Here is a 19456-nt window from a genome sequence, read left to right as displayed (position 1 = left end):
TACTTACTGGTTGTGCAGCCCAGGGCAAATTACTTACCCTGTCTTCATTTTAGCATCTTTATGTAAAGTAGTAGTAATACCACAGAGTTGTGAAAATTAAAGGATGCATGTAAAGTAACAAGAACAGTGCCTTGTTCATAGTAAGTGCTTAATAAATAGTAATCATTGCTCTTAAATAAATCCAAAAGTATGATGAATACAGGCCAGGCTCGGTGGTGCAAGCCTGTAATCCCAGCACTTTGGGAGGCCAAGGGGGTGGATCACTTGAGGTCAGGAGTTTAAGACAGGCCTGACCAACATGATAAAACCCCATCTGTACTAAAAATACAAAAAAAAAAAAAAATTAGCTGGGCATGGTGGCAGGTGCTTGTAATCCCAGCTACTGAGGAGACTGAGGCTCGAGAACTGCTTCAACCAGAGAGGTGGAGGTTGCAATGAGCTGAGATCGTGCCACAGCACTTCAGCCTGGGCAACAGTGAGTGAGATTCCATCTCAAATTAAAAAAAAAATTAAGTTTTTACCCTAGTTCTATTGTGATGACATACACCTAAGATGAATAACAGTAAGCAACCAATGCTATAAAAACATTTGTAAAAAAGACAATGCAGACTTAAGGAGAATTCGTTCGTATCAACACTTTGTTTTCCCCTTGCTTCCACAGGCTATGCGTACACTTGCAACCTGAAAGCGGGCTCAGGAGGTCTCTATGAGCAAGGACTGCAAGACAAAACGTACCCACTAATGTCCTTCTAGGCAAACATTTTCTGCATTGACTATTTCTTCAGACTTGAAACACTCATTCTTTTTTCTATTACATTTTTATAAATCTTTCATTTGTTTTAACCCCTTAGCCATTGAAAGAGAAGCACTAAGACTGTTTCTAAGCTCTATTTGTAAAATAAACACCTTACCCCTAACATGTACAAAATGGTGAGAATTACCCAGATGATTTGGCAGCGTTCAGGATAAGCTTGTGTTATAATACGCTGCTGATCAGCATCACAGTATTGCTAATAATGTTCACGTGGGTACTGGCATATCTCTGTTCAGTTAGAGTGAGTGCTGACCCAACAGCCTCTGTGGTCAGGTGAGTCAGGAGTAATTAATCATAAAGAAAGATCAGTTTTTGACTGACTTGGATATTCATGAGTTGCACTGATCACCATGTGAGTTCACATTTAGTAAATGCTGAAATAAAATTATTAATGTATTTATCAATAAAAGTCTTTGAAAATTACTTGGGATAGTAAGTCAGAGTTTTAAAAATGCAAATTTACTTGGTACCTAATAATGAAGTGTTATTACATATAACCAGAATTGAGGATCTCTTTGATTCTGGAAATGGTTTACTTAAAAGCTACAGAACCAGGCCAATACATTTTAGAACCATTGATACAAATGAATGAAATAATAAAGAAATGTTCATGGTTTACAAAAATCATTTTTTTGATATGATAATAATCATGGATCACAACTGAGATAAAAAAATGACAGATTATTTTGTTTAAAAATGCAGTTTTAATTATCTTAGTCTATAGAAATGACCACTGCATGGATGGTATGGTCTATTTAAAATCTGACATAAAAACAGTGCTATTTTGAATAAAAAAATTTTTTGATGTGCTTATATAACCATGGTGATTAAAATGAATTTATATTTTTTCTCAAAAATTTTAGCAGTAGGTAAAGTACGTAATCTTTAAACTCTGACCACTTTTTTTTAAAAGATTAATAATTGAACTGCCTATAATAGTCTATGTTTAAAGTGAATTTTTAAAGACAAAGCATTCTAAATGAACTCAATATAAAAACATTCATTTGGAATGTACATACTAAAAATATATAGGTTTTTAAAAAAAATCCATATTTTAAGTCCAATTTTTTATATCTTTTATTTTTATTTATTTTTTTTCTGAGTGACAATGAATTTTCTAGGTATTATATATAGCACAGGCTTTAGTTTTGGGGACTTCTCCCATATATTTCACACTGGAGTGAATGAAGTTGTATTTCATTTCTAAAGAAAAATAATACCCAGGTCCCCAATTGAGAATGTCTTGCTTGACTGAAGACTACATCATCCTTTGGTATACTCCAGGGATGGGTTCCAGTACCCCTGCATTTACCAAAATTCAGACACACTAAGTCCCGTAGTCACCCCTGCCCAACGGTAGCATGGCTTCTCTGTTTTCCTTCTGAAATACAACCAGAAACAATGTGTTTATTTCAGAAAGAATATGATTAATGATCATACAAATTGGTTGATACTGAGTTCTGGTTATAAATCTGGTTACAGCATAACTAGGATTATAATGTTGTCTCATTTTCATAGCACTACCTGCTTAAAATGGCAACAAATCATCTCTAAAGAGTGAATGTAATAGTCTTGCAGAAAATGAATGAATACCTTTGTTCAATAAAGGAAATATGCACTGCTCACTTTTTTGAAGGAAATACCAAAGTTATGTTTTACAACAGAGTTAGAGTTTGTAAATTCTGGGCTAATTTGTGATGATATAAGATCACAGTGTGACTTGTTTTCCAAGCACATTGTAGGAATACCGTCTCTTCTATGTATTTTGTGTATAGTAAGCATACTTTTAGCTTTGTATTGTCAATGGCAATTTCATTTGAAATTAAAGCTGTCTTTCGTCATATTTTTAACCTAAAGGATAAGATTGAAGTATCGTATATGAGTTTTAATAAATTAAAAAATAAAATCATGTACATTTGAAAATATTTGCACACATTTGAAAATAAACGTAAAGTTGTCTTTTAAACTACCCAGATGTGTCCTTTCTGAACGAAACTGTTAAATATAATAGGGAATGTGCCAGGAGCAGTGGTGTCTGCACTTGTAGTCTCAGCTACTTGGAAGGCTGAGGCGCAAGGATCCCCTGAGCCCAGGAGTTAGAGGCTCAGTCTGGGCAACACAGCAAGACCCTGTCTCTAAAAATAAGTAAATAAATAAAAAGACTTCATTCTAAGTTTGTCATTGCTCTTATCAGTCATCATTATAAGATATTTATGGCTCCAATTCTGTTTATCTCTAATTTCTTTTTGTAGATTTATCAATGCAATAAACAATATGACTCACAAATATCACAGTTAAACTTTGTCATTCTTATCCAAATATTTCCAGCTTATTTTGTGCAATGTTTTTTTATTATTTTAAGCAAACTTTTCATTCTGGCACAGCATACATAAAAAAAGGATACAAATCACAGTGTACTGCTTGAAGAAATTTCACAAAATAAGCATGCCAGGGTGGCCTGTGCCCAGATCAACAAGCAGAATGCAACCGGAACCACATAAGCTCTCTCATGCTCCATTTTAGCTGGTTGCCCCAAAGGGCAATTACTGTCCTGACTTCTAAAATCTGTTTTTTTGAACTGCATAGAAATAGAATCAAAGATTATTTCTTTTTTCCCTTTTCTTTGTGTCTGTCCTCTTTCACTCAACATTAAAATCACGAGATTCATCCATGTTATTGCATACAGCAATATCATTCATTCATTCTCCCTGCTATGTAGTATTCATTCCATTGTAGAATTTACCAGCACTTATTTATTCATCCTACTGTTCATGGATATTTGTGCTGTTTCCAGTTTTTGGCTTTCATGAATAGGACAGCTATGAACATTCTTGTGAGGCATCCTTGCCTGTTCCAGAAATGTTTGGGGTGGGGGTTCCTCTATCTGGGGCTTAGATCTATGAGGTGACAATTAGTGAAATTAGAGTTATTTTCCATTTGCATCAGGTTAGATAAGAAAGTTTAAAGACAGTTTGGTTTCAGTTAGAATAGCACTTATCATGCAAACAATTTAACAGGGTAACAAAAGCCACATGAACTTTAATTAAACCACATGAAGCTGAGTTAGATAATACAGCCACGTAATGACAAACAGCTAGGAAAAGAATGGGAGAGAGAAAAAATAGAAATAATGAGGGGAGAAGGAAAGGAGGTTAGCAGGGGAAGTAAGAGAGAAATAAAGGTAAGAGAACCACAGAGAAAAAGAATGACAGGGAAGGAAGAGAAATAAGAAAGGGAAAATTAAAGGAAGAAAGATGAAGAGAAAGGTCAAATAAAAGGTGGAGGGAAGAGAGAGACCAAGAAGAAGTAGAAAGGAATGGTGGGGTAGAGAATTTCATAGTGGGAAAAGAAAATTCAAATATAGGATTGATTTCAGTATAATCATATCCTCTAAGAGCTCAAGAGAATTGAGCAACACTCCCCTCCCCACATGCCACACCATCTCCTGAATTCTTTATCCCCCTCACCCAACGCTTTTTATTAATATCAGCTTCTAGTGTGCTCTGTAATTCACTTATTACATTTCTCTTCCTGCCTCTTCCCTTATACTAGAACATAAGCTCCACCAAGGCAGGGTTGTTTGTTTTGTTCCTGGACATATCCCAAGTATTCAGAAGAGTAAAGATTGTCAGACACACAGTAGGGGTGCAATAAATATTGTTGGATGAATGCATTCAGCTAAAGTCAGTGATGCTGAGCAAGGTTAACATAATTTGAGAATGGCAGTCATTAAGTACATAAGACAGTCAGTTTCCCGAGCTTTCAGGCCTATTCCAAAGACTTACTGTGACAGCTCACCTGCTTGCCTGTCTGCCTTACCTACTAGTCTCCAGAAAAGGGGCTGGGAATTCACTTGTATGTTAACAGAGCATCAGGGCATTAAAGGCCCTCTTAACATCTATACCCATTTTGAATATGCCGACCTAGTCACCCCACTTCATCCTTTTCTTCAGGAACATTTTTCGGCCTGAACATTGAGGTACCGTTTTTGCATAAGGTCTTCTAGTTTCAAGGCCATTCCCAAAGCCTTGTTTTAGATCAAGTGCTCTAATACTCTAAGTCCCCTCCCACCTCCTTTAAAACTTTTTATTTTGAATTATAGATTCACAGGAATTTGCAAAGAAATATATGGCAAGATTCCCACGCACCCCTCACCCAGCCTCCCACAATGTTAACATCTTGCATAGCTACAGAGCAATTTAAAAAAACCAACAACAGGAAGTTGGCATTGGTATAAACCACAGACCTTATTCACATTTCACCAGTTATACATGGACTCACGTGTGCACGCATGCATGTGTGTGTGTCTGTTGGGGGGCTCTATGCAATTTTATCCCACATATAGCTTTGTGTAATCACCACCACAATCTAGAAGCTAAACTATGCCATCAGCACAAGACTCTTTCTGGGGACCCTTTTAAAAATGTACTCCAAGTGCAGATATACCTCTCCTCCTGACACCATTCCCAGTCTTATGGGTGAACAAGGACATTCTGAATTGGAGGAGTAGCTCTGATATTAGACTTCCTATAGTCAGGATAAGTTGAACACTGCATATTCTGTTGTAGAATTCATTTGCAATGACTTCTGGTGAGCCTCCAATGAGGACATATTCTTCTGCAATTTCATTTTTGCCCACAGCCACCTCAGTCATGGAGGAGCTCTAGGCAGTACTAGGGAGCATGTAAAGGTCACCTTTTAGATGTGAAAGAATTTTACAAGTCCTTGGCCAGCCAGTGCCGCAAGTTGGGAGAGACTCTTCAGAAGGAAGACCAGGTATGTTCTCGTCAAAGTATTTGTAAACTAGTGGCACTGCCCAACACTTGAGACAGTTCTTATTCCCACATGTTGACCAAAGTAGTCAAGCCTGCTCCTCCAGCTGAATTCACTTCCTAGTTTATCAGTGTGTAGTGAACCAGCACAGCAGGGTCATTTACCCATTCCCTCAAGCCTATGGCATATACAAAAGAAGGAGGTCTGGACATCTTCCTATTCCCTGACCCAGGAGTATCTGATTGAGTAAGAGAGGTCTAGACCTTTAGAACACACACATGAGCCCATGACCTTTCTCCAGTAAGTTCCCAGTTAAGTGTGTAAGGGAAGAAAGTGGTAAGAAATGAGGCTGGAAGGTGGCCTGGGGCCAGCTAATGAGAAGTCCTATATGCTACATAAGGAGCTTGGGTTTTATCCTCCAGTGTGGTAAGAGATAAAGACAAATGGCTGGGTTACATTACCTTGCTAATCCATTCAGGTGATCTAGGTATCTAGAAATAAATTCAGAAGGTGAAATTAAAGTGGAGATGAATGAGGCTTTTGTTTTTTAGTTTCCAGAGACAGTAAGAGATGAAAGCAGACATACTAGCTTTTGTGATTTAGAAATAAAAGGCTTGTTCCATGGATGTGATTTTTATTTTCATAATTTATTCTTTAAAGATAATTTTGGTATTCTATTATTTATAATTATATGAAGCACTACTTTTATGAGTAGAAAAAGAAATATGTGCTATTTAAAAACACATAAGGTAGAAGTAGATATTGATTTGAGATTGTGGAGTTACCATTTCCTTACAGACATGTTACTGTTTCTATGTGGGAGTCACTGTTTCTTCTAGTTTTTCTTGCTTGTAATAAAGAAAATTTTGGTCCCTAAAACAAAGCAAGGAGTGATTGCTCAATATTTCTGCTTAAACCAGTTATCAAATGTTTACAACAAAATACAGGCTGTGGCAAATGAGCACTGTATGCTTACTGCCACCTTCTCCCAAAGAATTAAAGGGCTTGAGAGTATGGGAGTGATTCTCTGCTCTTTTTTTCCCAGCCTTTCTTCTGCATAATAAGTGGCTGGCCTAACCAGAGACAGAGTCAGCCACATGGTGTAAGGAGGCCTGGGATAAAAACCCACACCCAGGGGAGAAATGATATGGAGGCCAAATTTGCCTGCTTAAATAGTTAAGGCTAGTTTCTCTTTTTAGTTTCATCTTCCTCTGTCCACCCGCACTTCCACACCAGGGTATAGGATTTTCCATCAGTTCCTCATTCATGCATTCATCAAATGTATAATATGTACCTACTTTGTAACAGACACAGAACTAGGGGCTAGGAATCCAGGGAATGGTTAAAAAAAAGTCCATTTCTATTCTCATGGAACTTATAGTGTAACGTGGGACATGATCAATAAAGAGACAAACATACCAATAAATACATAATGACTACTTACGTAGCCATAGCCATTGTAAGGAGGTAGAGACTGAAGGTGACAAAGGGAGGGCAACAATAGAGAATGACAAGAATAGCACATTCTCTAAAGAGATAATATTAAAGGAAGGAACTGGCATGTTTTCAGGGGGAAAGTTTTCAGGCAGAGGGAACAGCATAGGTAAACACAACCGGAGTCAGGAAAGAACTCAGTGGGGAGGGCGGTTGTCTCTGAAGTGAAAGATTAGCAGGACTGGAGGGTGGAAAGAGAGAGGAAAGGCAAGGAGGTCACCAAAGCAGGATGCTAAACAATCAAAAGTTTGTAATGGAAAGCACTTAAAGGTTTCAAACTGGGGAAACTATGGTCAGATTTGCATTTTTAAAAGACTATCCTGGCCAGGCACAGTGGCTCACACCTGTAATCCCAGCACTTTGGGAGGCTGAGGCAGGCGGATCACCTGAGGCCAGGAGTTCGAGACCAGCCTGGCTAATAGGTGAGATCCTGTCTCTACTAAAATTGAAAAGTTAGACGGGCCTGGTGGCACGTGCCTGTAATCCCAGATACTCAGGAGGCTGAGGCAGGAGAATTGCTTGAACCTGGGAGGCAAAGGTTGCAGGGAGCTGAGATTGTGCAACTGCACTCCAGCCTGGGTGACAGAGCGAGACTCAGTCTCAAAAAAAAAAAAAAAAAAGATTATTCTGAGAGAAATGTAGACTTGTTTGTTTCTATGTGCAGAGAATATCTCAAAGGATACAAAAGAAACTGGTCATTTTGGTTGCTTACAGGAAGGAACTGGGTGGTTGGGGACAGGGGTGCGAGGCAGAATTTTTACCGTGGACGCTTTACTAACTTCTGATTTTGTACCACAAGAAGGTATTTTATATATATATATGTTTATAAATATATTTATATACGTATATATATAATATCTGAAGACTGGAGGTAGGAACATGAAGTAGGCCATTGCAGATGTTCAGGATCTATCTGAGACACACTTAGGAAAACTTAGCAACCAGACAGTCGGGGCAGGAAGTGGGAAGAATTAAGATAATCCCTGTTTTTGAATTCTGGATTTAGCAACTAAGTGGATGGTGATGATAATTATTAAATATGGGAGAATTGAAGAGGGATGGTTCACAAGCATTGGCAACTCCGTAATTTCTGTTTAGGGAGGCTTATGGGTGGCCAGCTAGTTGGAAGTAGAGGCTAAAAGTGATTCATTTAAAAGATGTGTTTGCATAGCATTTATATTAGTCAGGATAGGTTTAACTATATTACAGTAACCTAACACATACACACCTCTGAACTAAAAAAAGCAAAAACTTCAGCAACTTAGAAAAGTTTGGGGTGGTTTTTTTCTTGCAGAATGTTTGCTGTGGGTCAAGGCAATTTTTTTTCCATGTGATGACGTAGCATTCCAGGCTGCTTTGATCTTAGACATCTATTATCTCAGGACAGGATCACCTTGCTTAAAGGCAAAGATGAACAAAACAAAACGATAAGGAAAGCAGGAATTGTGAACCTGCTTCAAATATTTCCATCTAGAAGCAACATGTAGCTTTCACTCACATTTCGGTGGCCAAAGTAAAAGAAGTGGGCAAATACAATATTTCCAAATGTCTAAGAAGGGAAGGAGAACTAAAAAATACTGGGGACCACTAATACTACTTTCTTTTTTGAGGTAGGATCTCCCTCGGTTGCCAGGCTGGATGCAGTAGCACAATCACAGCTCACTGCAGCCATGACATCCTGGGCTCAAGAGATCCTACCACTCAGCTTCCTGAGCAGCTGGAACCACAGACTTGCAACACTAACCCAGGCTAATTTTTTTATTTTTTGGTTTGTAGGGGCAGGGTCTTGCTATATTGCCCAGGCTGGTCTCAAACTCCTGGTGCTCAAGTGATCCTCCTACATACATACATACATACTTAAAGAGTAGAACTGGTAATGAAAGAAGAATAGAAAATGTACAAGAGGGAACAGATAACTGATGACGTGTGAAGAGACAAGAGGAGACCTAACTTATACAGGACAAATACTCCCTTTCTCTGGGATGAAAGTAAGTAAGGATGGGGTGGGAGTCGGGGGTCAGGAAGTTGAAGGAATGGTTCCACCATAGGCCTCTCCTCTCTTTCTTTGTAAAACAGAAAGATCAGGACAGATTGACTTCCCAAAACGCTCTTTTCAACTTCTTCTCTTACCCAATTTAATTATGTTCCACATTTGTTTGCATCTCTTCTTCACTTTTACTCTTTTATGCTTTTTTTTTTCTGTCAACTTCTCCCTGTCTAGCCCCTAGGTCTTCACAGATTTAGAGGATTATCATGGCCAGTCTTCTGGGATCACCTTGCCCTTTGATACCCAAATGACAAAACAGTCCACCCTATGTGGGAATTCCAGGCTTTTCTTCAATTTCTCTATTAATGAGTTCATTCACACTTTTCAAAGTTTATCACCTTGATTCTATAACTCACTTTCAACTGGTATAATAATACACCTCAAAGATGGACACAGCCTTATTTCCCTTAAACATTACTAGGATATGTTTAATGAGATTTTGCTTGAAGGCTTAGGGATAACAGAGAGGAGTCAAGACAGAAAAGTAAAAAAGTGTTATAACTCAAATGTCCAGTCCATTTTGTTCTTGCTTTACTACGAGTTTCTCAGACATCAGAAAAACATCCAATTACAAAAGCATCGCTGATATTTACTTGTCACGTAGAAAAACTTCCTAAAAACCTTATTTGAACTCTTGCTCTTCCGATCAAGTTAGCTCTCTACTCCCCTCCCTGCTGCCCACAGTTTCCTCCCACAGAATGTCAGGTACAAAATCTCTGACTTTCAATAGGGTTCTTCTCCCAATCACACCCTGCTACAACATAAGTAAGAGGAACATATTTCTGCAAAATAAAAACCCCAGTTGTTAGCCATACTTGGCCCTTATGCTCCTGAGGTAGTGAGGTTTAGTATCACACCATCACACCCAGATACAGAATAGGAGAGTTTCTCAGTTTGTCTGCTGACCCCTGCATCGGAATCTCCTGGGGTCTGAGAATCACAAACCAGAATACGTTTGCTTATAAGACATCCATTGGGTAATTATTTCAGAGGAAACATCTAGTTTTGGGGCCACAGTGTATTTATCTCTCTCTCTCTATATGTTGCATTATTGCTATTACATCTCTTCATGACTTCCAAACTTTTGGTGAAACGGATGTGGGAGATTTTATTTACCTGTAGCTGGTGCCACCTAGTGGACACCATCTCCTGGAACGATTTCTGACTCGGATTTTTATCTACCTGGCAAATATAAGGATGATGAAGACAAAGATGAAGGTGGCTACAGTCATGAAGTGCTTATTATTTGGTAGGCATTGTGTAAGTTGTGATGCTAGTTATTTAAATTCACTGGCTAATTTATTTTTTATTTACGTACTTCTTCTTCTTATTTTTTAGAGACAGGATTTTGCTCTGCGGCCCAGGCAAGAGTGCAGTGGTCAATCACAGTTCACCGCAGCCTCAAACCCCTGGGCTCCAGCAAACGCCCCACCACAGCATCACAAAGCGCTGAGATTACAGGTGTGAGCCACCACACCTGGCCTCATTGGCTAATTTAATTAAAAAACACTACAGGTGGGAACAAGTATCCCTATTTTACAGATAATGGAAATTGAGACAAAGAAAGGTTAAGTGAATTGCGAAAGGAAGGCCATCCAGGAAGTAAACAGCTAAGCTAAAATTCCAGAGCCCAAACCCTTTAACTACTATTCTAAAACACTGAGTCAATTCTACAATGAAAGGAATCAGTACAGTTTCTTTTGGTAAGTGAATGTTGATGGTGTGGTTTAACACCCTGGAGATAGCTCAAAAAGATTTAAATGCTAACAGGTTCCAAGGAAGCAGCTAGGTTGTTTCCTGGGCATTAAGAAAGGGCCAAAGAAATGTCCTGAACTGCACACTGGGCAGACAAGCTTCATTCTGAATTCCTCTGGTGCCCTCGGTAAAGGTTAAGGAGAACTAGTCTATTATTTGTATTGCCTCTTATTGCAGGAGATAAGCAAACAGTAACGATAAATAGAATAGCTAAAGTTAGGTGAAGACAGACACTCTCCTCCCCCTATAGCAAATTAGAAAGCACACACTCTATTCCAACAATCTGGAGTGTTTATTCCTGACAAAGAAAGAGTGTATCATTCTCTAGCCTATCAATGAGAGGTTCACTGCAATTGAGTATCAATGTTTTCTCTTTCTAGTATATTTACCTTCATGGTACTATAAAGGATTTTCTGTGCAACTCAGGGAAATTAAGTCATCCCAGATATATCTGTCAGCTTGGGCTGCCATAACAAAATGCCATAGACTCGGTGGGGTAAACAACAGAAATTTCTTTTCTCATAGTTCTGGAGGGTGGAAGTCAGATCAGGGTGCTGGCATGACTGGGTTTTGGTGAAAGCTCCCACCATGGCTTGCAGACAGCAGCCTTCTTGCGTTGTGGCTCACAAGGCCTTTCCTCCGGGCATGTACATGCAAGCTCTCTTGGTGTTTCTTCCTACAAGGAAGCTACTCCCATCATGAGGGCCCAACCTTCATGGGCCTCATCTAATGCTAATTATCTCTCAAAGGTCCCATATCTAAATACCATCACACTGAGGATTAGAGTATCCATATGAATCTGGGGAAGGATATAAACATCCACTCCATAATATTCTGCCCCCGATCTCCTTGTTGCATGCAAAATACATTTATTTCATCCCAACAATCCCCAAAAGTCGTAACTCATTCCAGGATCAACTGTGAAATCTAAGTCAAAAGTCTCATTTAAATATCTAAACCAGGTACAGACAAGATTCAAGGTATGATTCATCCTAAGGCAAAGTTCCTCTCCAGCTACAAACTTGTGAAACCAGACAAGTTACGTGTTTCCAAAATAAAATGGTGAGAGGGGCATAGAATAGACATTCCCATTTGAAAATGGAGAAATAGCAAAGAAGGAGGGAGTGATGGGTCCCAAGCACGCCCAAAACTTAGCGAGCCAAATTCCATTAGATCTGAAGGCTCGAGGAAATTCCTCTTTGGCTCAGTGCTCGGCCCTCCAGACTCACTGAGGTAGTAGCATCACCCCCACTACTAACGTGTGGCCACAAACATGCAGCTTTGCTGGGCAGAGACCTTTGAAACCAAGGTGGAGGCAGTCTTGCCCTACACCTTCCTTCGGGGCCCATGCACTCTTAGCCTGTGGTAGGAGTGGCAGTCCTGATGATCTCTCAATTGCCTTTGGGATCCTTTTTTCCTTTCCTTGAAGAGTAGCTCACTTTCACAGCTAAATAGCTCTATGGGCCTGTCCTATAAAATCTACAGTGTCAATCAGACTCCCTCCCCTTCCCTCACCTCTCTTCCCCTCTCCTCCTCTCCTCTCCCCTCCCCTCCCCTTCCCTTTTCTTCTCAACAGGATCATGGCTCACTGCAGCCTCAACCTCCTGGGCTCAAGCAATCCTCCTGCCTCAGCTTCCCCAAGTAGCTGGGACTACAGGTGCATGCCAACATGCCTGGCAATCTTTATTATTATTATTTTTTGTAGAGACAGGGTTTCACCATGTTGCCCATGCTGGTCTCTAACCCCTGAGCTCAAGTGATCCACTTGCCTCATCCTTTTGCACCTGTAAAGTGCTAGGATTACAGGTGTGAGCCGCCACACCAGGCCCCCTCTTTCTTTGTCCCCTTTAGTTCAAACAGGTGGTGTCTCTGCTGATGTAAACCCTTCTCTATGCCTACTTTCTGTTGAAATGGCTGATGGTGTCCAGAAACTGCACTCATGATCTTTTAATCAAATGATGTTCAGCTACACCCTTAGTATTCCTTTCAGGACAAGATTTCTCATTTTTTGCAATACAGATAGGCTGGTAATTTTCTCAAATCTTCAAGCTCTAGTTCCCTTTTGCTTAATTCCTTCTTCAATTCACCTCTTTCATTTCACATTTTAATATAAGCAGTCAGGAGGAACGAAGTCGTTCCTCTGACACTTTGCTTAATTAAATATCCAATTCAGCCTCACAAGTTTTACCTTCCACAAATATACTAGAACACAGTCCAGGTAAATCCTTTGCTGCTTTATAACAAGGATCACCTTTCCTCCAATTAATATATTCTTCCAATGACACGGTCCTCATTTTTGTCCGAGACCTCACCAGAATTACCGTTTATGTTCATATGTCTAGTATTCATCTCAAAACGCTCCCAGTCTCTCCTCATTATCCAGTTTCAAATCTGCTTCCACATATTTAGGTATTTGTTACACAGCACCCATTTCTTGGTACCAAAATCCATATTAGTCGCTGCCGTAACAAAACACCATAGACTGGGTGATGTAAACAAAGAAACTTATTTTCTCACAGTTCTGAAGGCTGGAAGTCTGAGATGAGGGTGCCAGCTTGGCTGGGTTCTGGCGAGACTTCTCTTGGTATCTTGCAGACAGCTACCTTCTCACTGTGTTTATATGGTCTTTCCTAAGCACATGTGTGTGGAGAGAGACAGAGAGAGAGGAAAGCTCTTCAGCATCTCTTCTGATAAGGGCACTGAACCCACCGTGAAGCCCCACACTCATGACCATGGAATCCTAATTATCTTCCAAAGCTCCATCTCCAAACACCATAAACACTGGGGGTTAGGGCGTAAACATGTAGATTTGGGGAGGATTCAAATATTCAATTTACAGCACCAGATAGCCTTTATTTTAATTTCTTTTGTTTACATTTATTTTTGTTACTAATGAATCTATTTGGAGTTTTTCGCCAACTTTTAATTATGCAGTATTTTAAACATCAGAAATGTTGAAAGGATACAATAGTACACCCCCCACCAAGATTCACCAGCTGTTAACATTTTGCCATCCTTGCCTTATCTATATGCCTAAATCTACGTATATATATTTTGAAAGTAACTTGCACATCATGATATTCTACCTCTTATCGAGTCAGCATTCATCTCCTAAACAAAATACCATTATTACACTCAAGAAAATAATTCTCCTATATTATCTTCTAGCCCATCTATATTAAAATTTCTCCAATTTTTTATAGCTGTTTTCCCCCAAATTTGCATCCAATCAATTTCACTGCATTTGAAAAAGTGCTGTCATCTTCTATGAGAACAATACCTTTTTTTGGAATACCTCCTGAAGGACCTGCCTGAGGCTGTCTTACAGCTAACATTTTCTAAAAAACAAGTGGTAGTATACTCTAAAATAATGATAATGACTAAATCTCTTTAGTTTTATGAATCTAAAAAAGTCCTCCCATCCTTTCCTCCTGTGATGACATTGACTTTTTGAAGAGACTAAGTTGTGTTAATGGCATTTTTCACTATGTTATATTTTAGAGATTCATACTGAAATATTTACCAATGAAATGGGGAAAAAGCTGTTACAAAAATACAGTGCATAATTAATTTGCCTCAGATTGAATTTAAACTTCCTACCTAAGTGGAATCAGAAAGCTTATCAACTGCACAAGTAAACATACCGGACTGACTTTTACATGGCGATAACAGTGGAAAACACTGTATGTTTATGATTCTAGAACTCTACCTAAATTTAGCATAGTTTTAAACTTAAGTTCATTAGTGGTTTAGCTCATCAAAACACGTGAGTGAAAAATTTTAAAAATCCAACAAAAAAAATCCTCAAATAATACAAGAATAAAATTATCAGATTCATTCTAAGTCATTCTACTCAGAAATAACCTTCGCTATGGTCCAAATGCTTGCATCTCCCTAAAATTCATGAGTTGAAACCTGACCTCCAATGTGATGGTCTTAGGAGGTGGCACTGTTGAGAGGTGACTAGGTCACATGCTAGATCGTAGGGCAAAAAAAAAAAGGAAAGGTGACTAGGTCTTGAGGTCAGCACCCTCATCAATGGGATTAGTGACCTTAAAAAGAGGCTCCAGAGAGCCACCTTCCCCCTTCCACCACGTAAATACACAACTAGAAGACCATCTATGAGCCACGAAAAAGGCCCTCACCAGAAACTGAATCTTGCAACATGTTGATCTTAGACTGCTCAGTCTTGAGAATTGTGGGAAAGGCATTTTTGTCGTTATAAGCCACCCAGTCTATGATATTTTGTTATAGCAGCCTGAATGGACTAAGACGACTATCATTATCATTGACAGGTGAAAAGCATACCCAGCTATCTCTCCGTATATTTATATGTGTAGATAGGTAACCAAACTTCTAAAGTACTATGGTATTGTATATTCAACGCAAGGCCTATGTGCCCATTCCTTGCTCTGGCTCTACTCTCCCAATACTGCAAGGGTTTCATCACTGCAGGCTGTGTTTCCCAGGCTCCTGTGCCAGCTGAAATCTGTCTGGAATCAGTCAATGAGAGGCTCGTGGAAACTGGAGGGTGTGAGAAAAGGGAGAAGCCGGGGTATAGTCTTCATATGAGCTGTGCTTCCTTTGGCCCCCTGTGGTTCAGGTGAACACTGCTTTCTCACTTTGTCCCTTCAGTCTAATAAAAGAGTGGCTTCTGGCTATTACTAATCACCATGTTAACTTACTATCATGTTTTGCGTTTTTTTGTTTGGTTTTAGACAGGCTCTTGCTGTGTTGCCCAGGCTGATCTCAAAGTGATCCTTCCATCTCAGCCTCCCAGGTAGCAGGGATTACAGGCGAGTGCTACCACATCTGCTACTATCATGTTTGATTTAGCTCTTCCATTACCTGAATAACTAATTCCATGTATTAAATTCCCTCATTTAAAACACTTGAAGCAGTTTCTAGTTAGACCCTGACTGCTCTATAAGAGCTGCTCTTTAATTTAAATGTTCTAATTTTTATTAATTTTATTTAAATTTGATACAACAAAAGGACATGAAGTTAAAAAAAAAAAAATTTCAGGCTAGGCATGGCGGCTCATGCCTGTAATCCCAAGCACTTTGGGAGGCTGAGGTGGGCAGATCACTTGAGGTCAAGAGTTTGAGACCAGCCTGGCCAACGTGGCGAAACCCTGTCTCTACTAAAACTACAAAAAAATTAGCCGGGCGTGGTGGTGCATGCCTATAGTCCCAGCTACTCGGGAGGCTGGGGTAGGAAAATCGCTTGAACCTGGGAGATGGAGATTGTAGTGAACCAAGACCGTGCCACTGCACTTTAGCCTGGGCAATGGAACAAGACTCCGTCTCAAAAAAAATTTTTTTTTTTCTTTAACATGGGATTATTCTTTTCCAAAGGCTCTTTCTAGATTAAGAAATCATGAAAACCTCCAAGAAGCTGAATTTTTTATTCTTAATAGCCATGCATCACTTAATGATGGAGATATGTTCTGAGAAATGTGTTAGGTGATTTCATCATTGTGCAAACTTCATACAGTGAACTTATAAAAACCTAGATGGTACAGCCTACTGCACATCTAGGTTATATGGTATGGCCTATTGCTCCTAAGCTACAAACCTGTACAGAATGTCAGTGTGCTTGAGATGTCAGCGGCAGATAGGGATGCTGTTTGGAGCCTTTGGCAGGCCCCCATAGACAAATCACAGCAGAGGCCTCTAGGATTTTTGAGCAACGCTCTGCTATCTTCTGCAAACTACTCTCCTTTTGAGAGACAGCTCTTGGCCTGTTACTGTGCTTTGGTGGAAACTGAACATTTGACTATGGGTCATCTAGTCACCATGCGACCTGAACTGCCTATCATGAACTCAGTGCTTTCTGACCCATCTAGCCATAAAGTGGGTTGTGCACAGCAGCATTCCATCATCAAATGGAAGTGGTATATACATGATAGGGCTTGAGCAGGTCTTGAAGGCACAATTAAGTTACATGAGGAAGTGCCTCAAATGTTAGTACAGGCCTACTCAGGCTCAGGATCATCAGTGTCACTGTCTCCCAGCTCCATATCTCATCCCTCTGGAAGGTCTTCAGGGATAATAACATGCATGGAGCTGTCATCTCCTATGATAACAATATCTTTTTGTGGATGCCTCCTGAAGGACCTGCCCGAGGCTGTCTTACAGCTAACATTTTTAAAAAAACAAGTAATAGTATACTCGAAAGTAATGATAAAAACTAGTAATACATAAACTAGTAATACATAAATCATCATCAAGTATTATGTATTGCATATAATTTTATGTGCTACACTTTTATATGACTGGTAGCGCCAGTTTGTTTATGCCAGCATCACCACAAACATGTGAGTAATGCATTGCACTACAATGTTAGGATGGCTATGATGTCACTAGGTGCTAAGACTTTTTCAACTACATTATAATCTTATGGGGCTACCTTTGCATATGCAATTGACCAAAACACCATTATACGGTACAACTGTATTTTAAACTGCTTTTCCATTTTAAATAGTAAAAGTAGACACTTTTTGAAAAATTAGTACCTACTAGCTTTGTCTCCTCTCTCTTCTCAACAATTTTTCAGTTACATGATATTTATTTTATCCAGGTTTGTAACATTTGCCTTTTATTCTGTAATCATAATTTCCAAGGTTGTTTAGTATTAGTAAAGTTACATATTTAAACCAGTTATTCTTTACTAAAATGTAAGTTTCATGCAGGTAGGATGAGTTAATTTGCTTTGTTCACTGATGTATCTGAAGCACGCAGAAGAATGTTTGGCACATGGTAGGCATTAATAAACACTTGTTCAATAAATTATTTTCCCAAATTTTTACTTCCTGAGTTTAAAATTTTCTCTAATTGGATTTGATTGTTGCATGTAAGTATATAAATAAACATATACACAGATGTTTCTCCTCCCATCCCATCCCAAGAAAAACTCAGGCATGTTGTGTTGCTTGAGTTCCTTCATGTTTGAAAATTGGTCTTTTGCCTGTATGCTTGTGATGGTTAATACTGAGTGTTAACTTGATTGAAGGATGCAAAATATTAATCCTGGGTGTCTCTGTGAGGGTACCGATTGGACTGAAGGATGCAAAGTATTGATCCTGGTGTGTCTGTAAGAGTGTTGCCAAAGGAGATTAACATTTGAGTCAGTGGGCTGGGAAAGGCAGACCCACCCTTTATCTGGGTGGGCACCGCCTGATCAGCTGCCAGCGCAGCTAAAATACAAGCAGGCAGAAAAATGTGAAAAGACTAGCCTAGGCTCCCGGCCTACATCTTTCTCCATACTGGATGCTTACTGCCCTTAAACACCGGACTCCCAAGTTCTTTAGTTTTGGGACTTGGACTGGTTCTCCTTCCTTCTCAGCTTGCAGATGGCCTATTGTGAGACCTTGCGATTGTGTGAGTTAATTTTTTTTTTTTTGAGATGGAGTCTCACCCTATTGCCCACGCTGGAGCAATGGCACGATCTCGGCTCACTGCAACCTCCACCTTCCAGGTTCAAACAATTCTCTTGCCTCAGCCTCCCAAGTAGTTGGGATTATTAGATGCCCACCAGCATGCCCAGCTAATTTTTGTATTTTTAGTAGAGACAGGGTTTCACCATGTTGGCCAGGCTGGTCTCAAACTCCTTATCTTGTGATCTGCCTACCTCGGCCTCCCAAAGTGCTGGGATTACAGGTGTGAGCTACCGTGACCAGCTGTGAGCTACCGTGACCAGCTGTGAGTTAATATTTAAACTCCCCTTTATCTATCTATCTATGCATCCTATTAGTTCTGTCCCTCTATAGAACCCTAATACAAGACGCTCTTCAAAACACCATGGGAAATATAAAGCAGTGGTTTTCACACTTAAATTACAACCCATGAGTGTACTTCGACATTATTCTAGTGTATTATAACCAATTTTTTTTTTTAAAGGGATAGAATAAAAACAGCAGAGAGCACTGCATATAAAAAGGGTAAGTATAGTTTCATGACACTTAAATATATGCTTAGATGTTGTGAGTATTGGGCTATGATGTAAAATCTATGTCTGACAGTGAGAAACATTTATTTAACAGCAACAGGGGTCTATTTACAAACCAAATAGACCAGGTGTTTTTGTCCTTATTTGGTACTGAGGAGTCTGTAACAGGGTATTGGGGAAAACAAGCTCTCTGATATCCCTCTTACCTTTCTCATAGCATATACAGTAACTATGTAAATGGAAGCCTATCAAAACATTTTGGAGCCCACTACCTTATAATTCATAGGTAGTAGCTACAAAGGTGCACCTCAGTGGTTCAGACTATTCATTACAGTAAGTTTTCACTTTTATAAACCTTAGGTCGTACCATGCTATATAAATAAATATTAATGATGACTCTTCATAAAGAAGTTGTGACTAGTTACAGCACACTGGTCGCTGAAACTACTAATAAAATGTAAGTAAAGAGATTAATTTATCACACTGCTACTGCATTGGTAATTAAAGGCAACCACAATTAAGCGAGAAATGAATACAGACCACAGATGCTAAAGCCATGAATGAAAGTAAGAGATGTCAAATCAAATCAAACAAATGTTTAACATTTTATCAGATCTAAAATA

At 39.3% G+C, this 19456-nt stretch overlaps 1 protein-coding gene across 1 annotated transcript in view; it reads left to right on the top strand.

The window, feature by feature from the left end:
- SLC26A4 (solute carrier family 26 member 4) overlaps positions 1 to 2783 on the top strand; it is a 55498-nt gene extending 52715 nt beyond the window's left edge. The window contains exon 20 of the mRNA XM_012455954.3: positions 662 to 2783. Coding sequence (XP_012311377.2) covers positions 662 to 685 — 24 coding nt within the window. The 3' untranslated portion in view covers positions 686 to 2783. The remainder of the gene's footprint in view (positions 1 to 661) is intronic.
- The last annotated feature ends 16673 nt before the right edge of the window (positions 2784 to 19456 follow it).

Source organism: Aotus nancymaae, unplaced genomic scaffold (genome assembly GCF_030222135.1).
Source record: "Aotus nancymaae isolate 86718 unplaced genomic scaffold, 86718_ANA_hifiasm-v0.15.2.pri h1tg000002l, whole genome shotgun sequence".
Classification (NCBI taxonomy): Eukaryota; Metazoa; Chordata; class Mammalia; order Primates; family Aotidae; genus Aotus; species Aotus nancymaae.
Note: the sequence above shows the minus strand (reverse complement) of the source record. Positions and strands in the feature narration are given on the sequence as shown.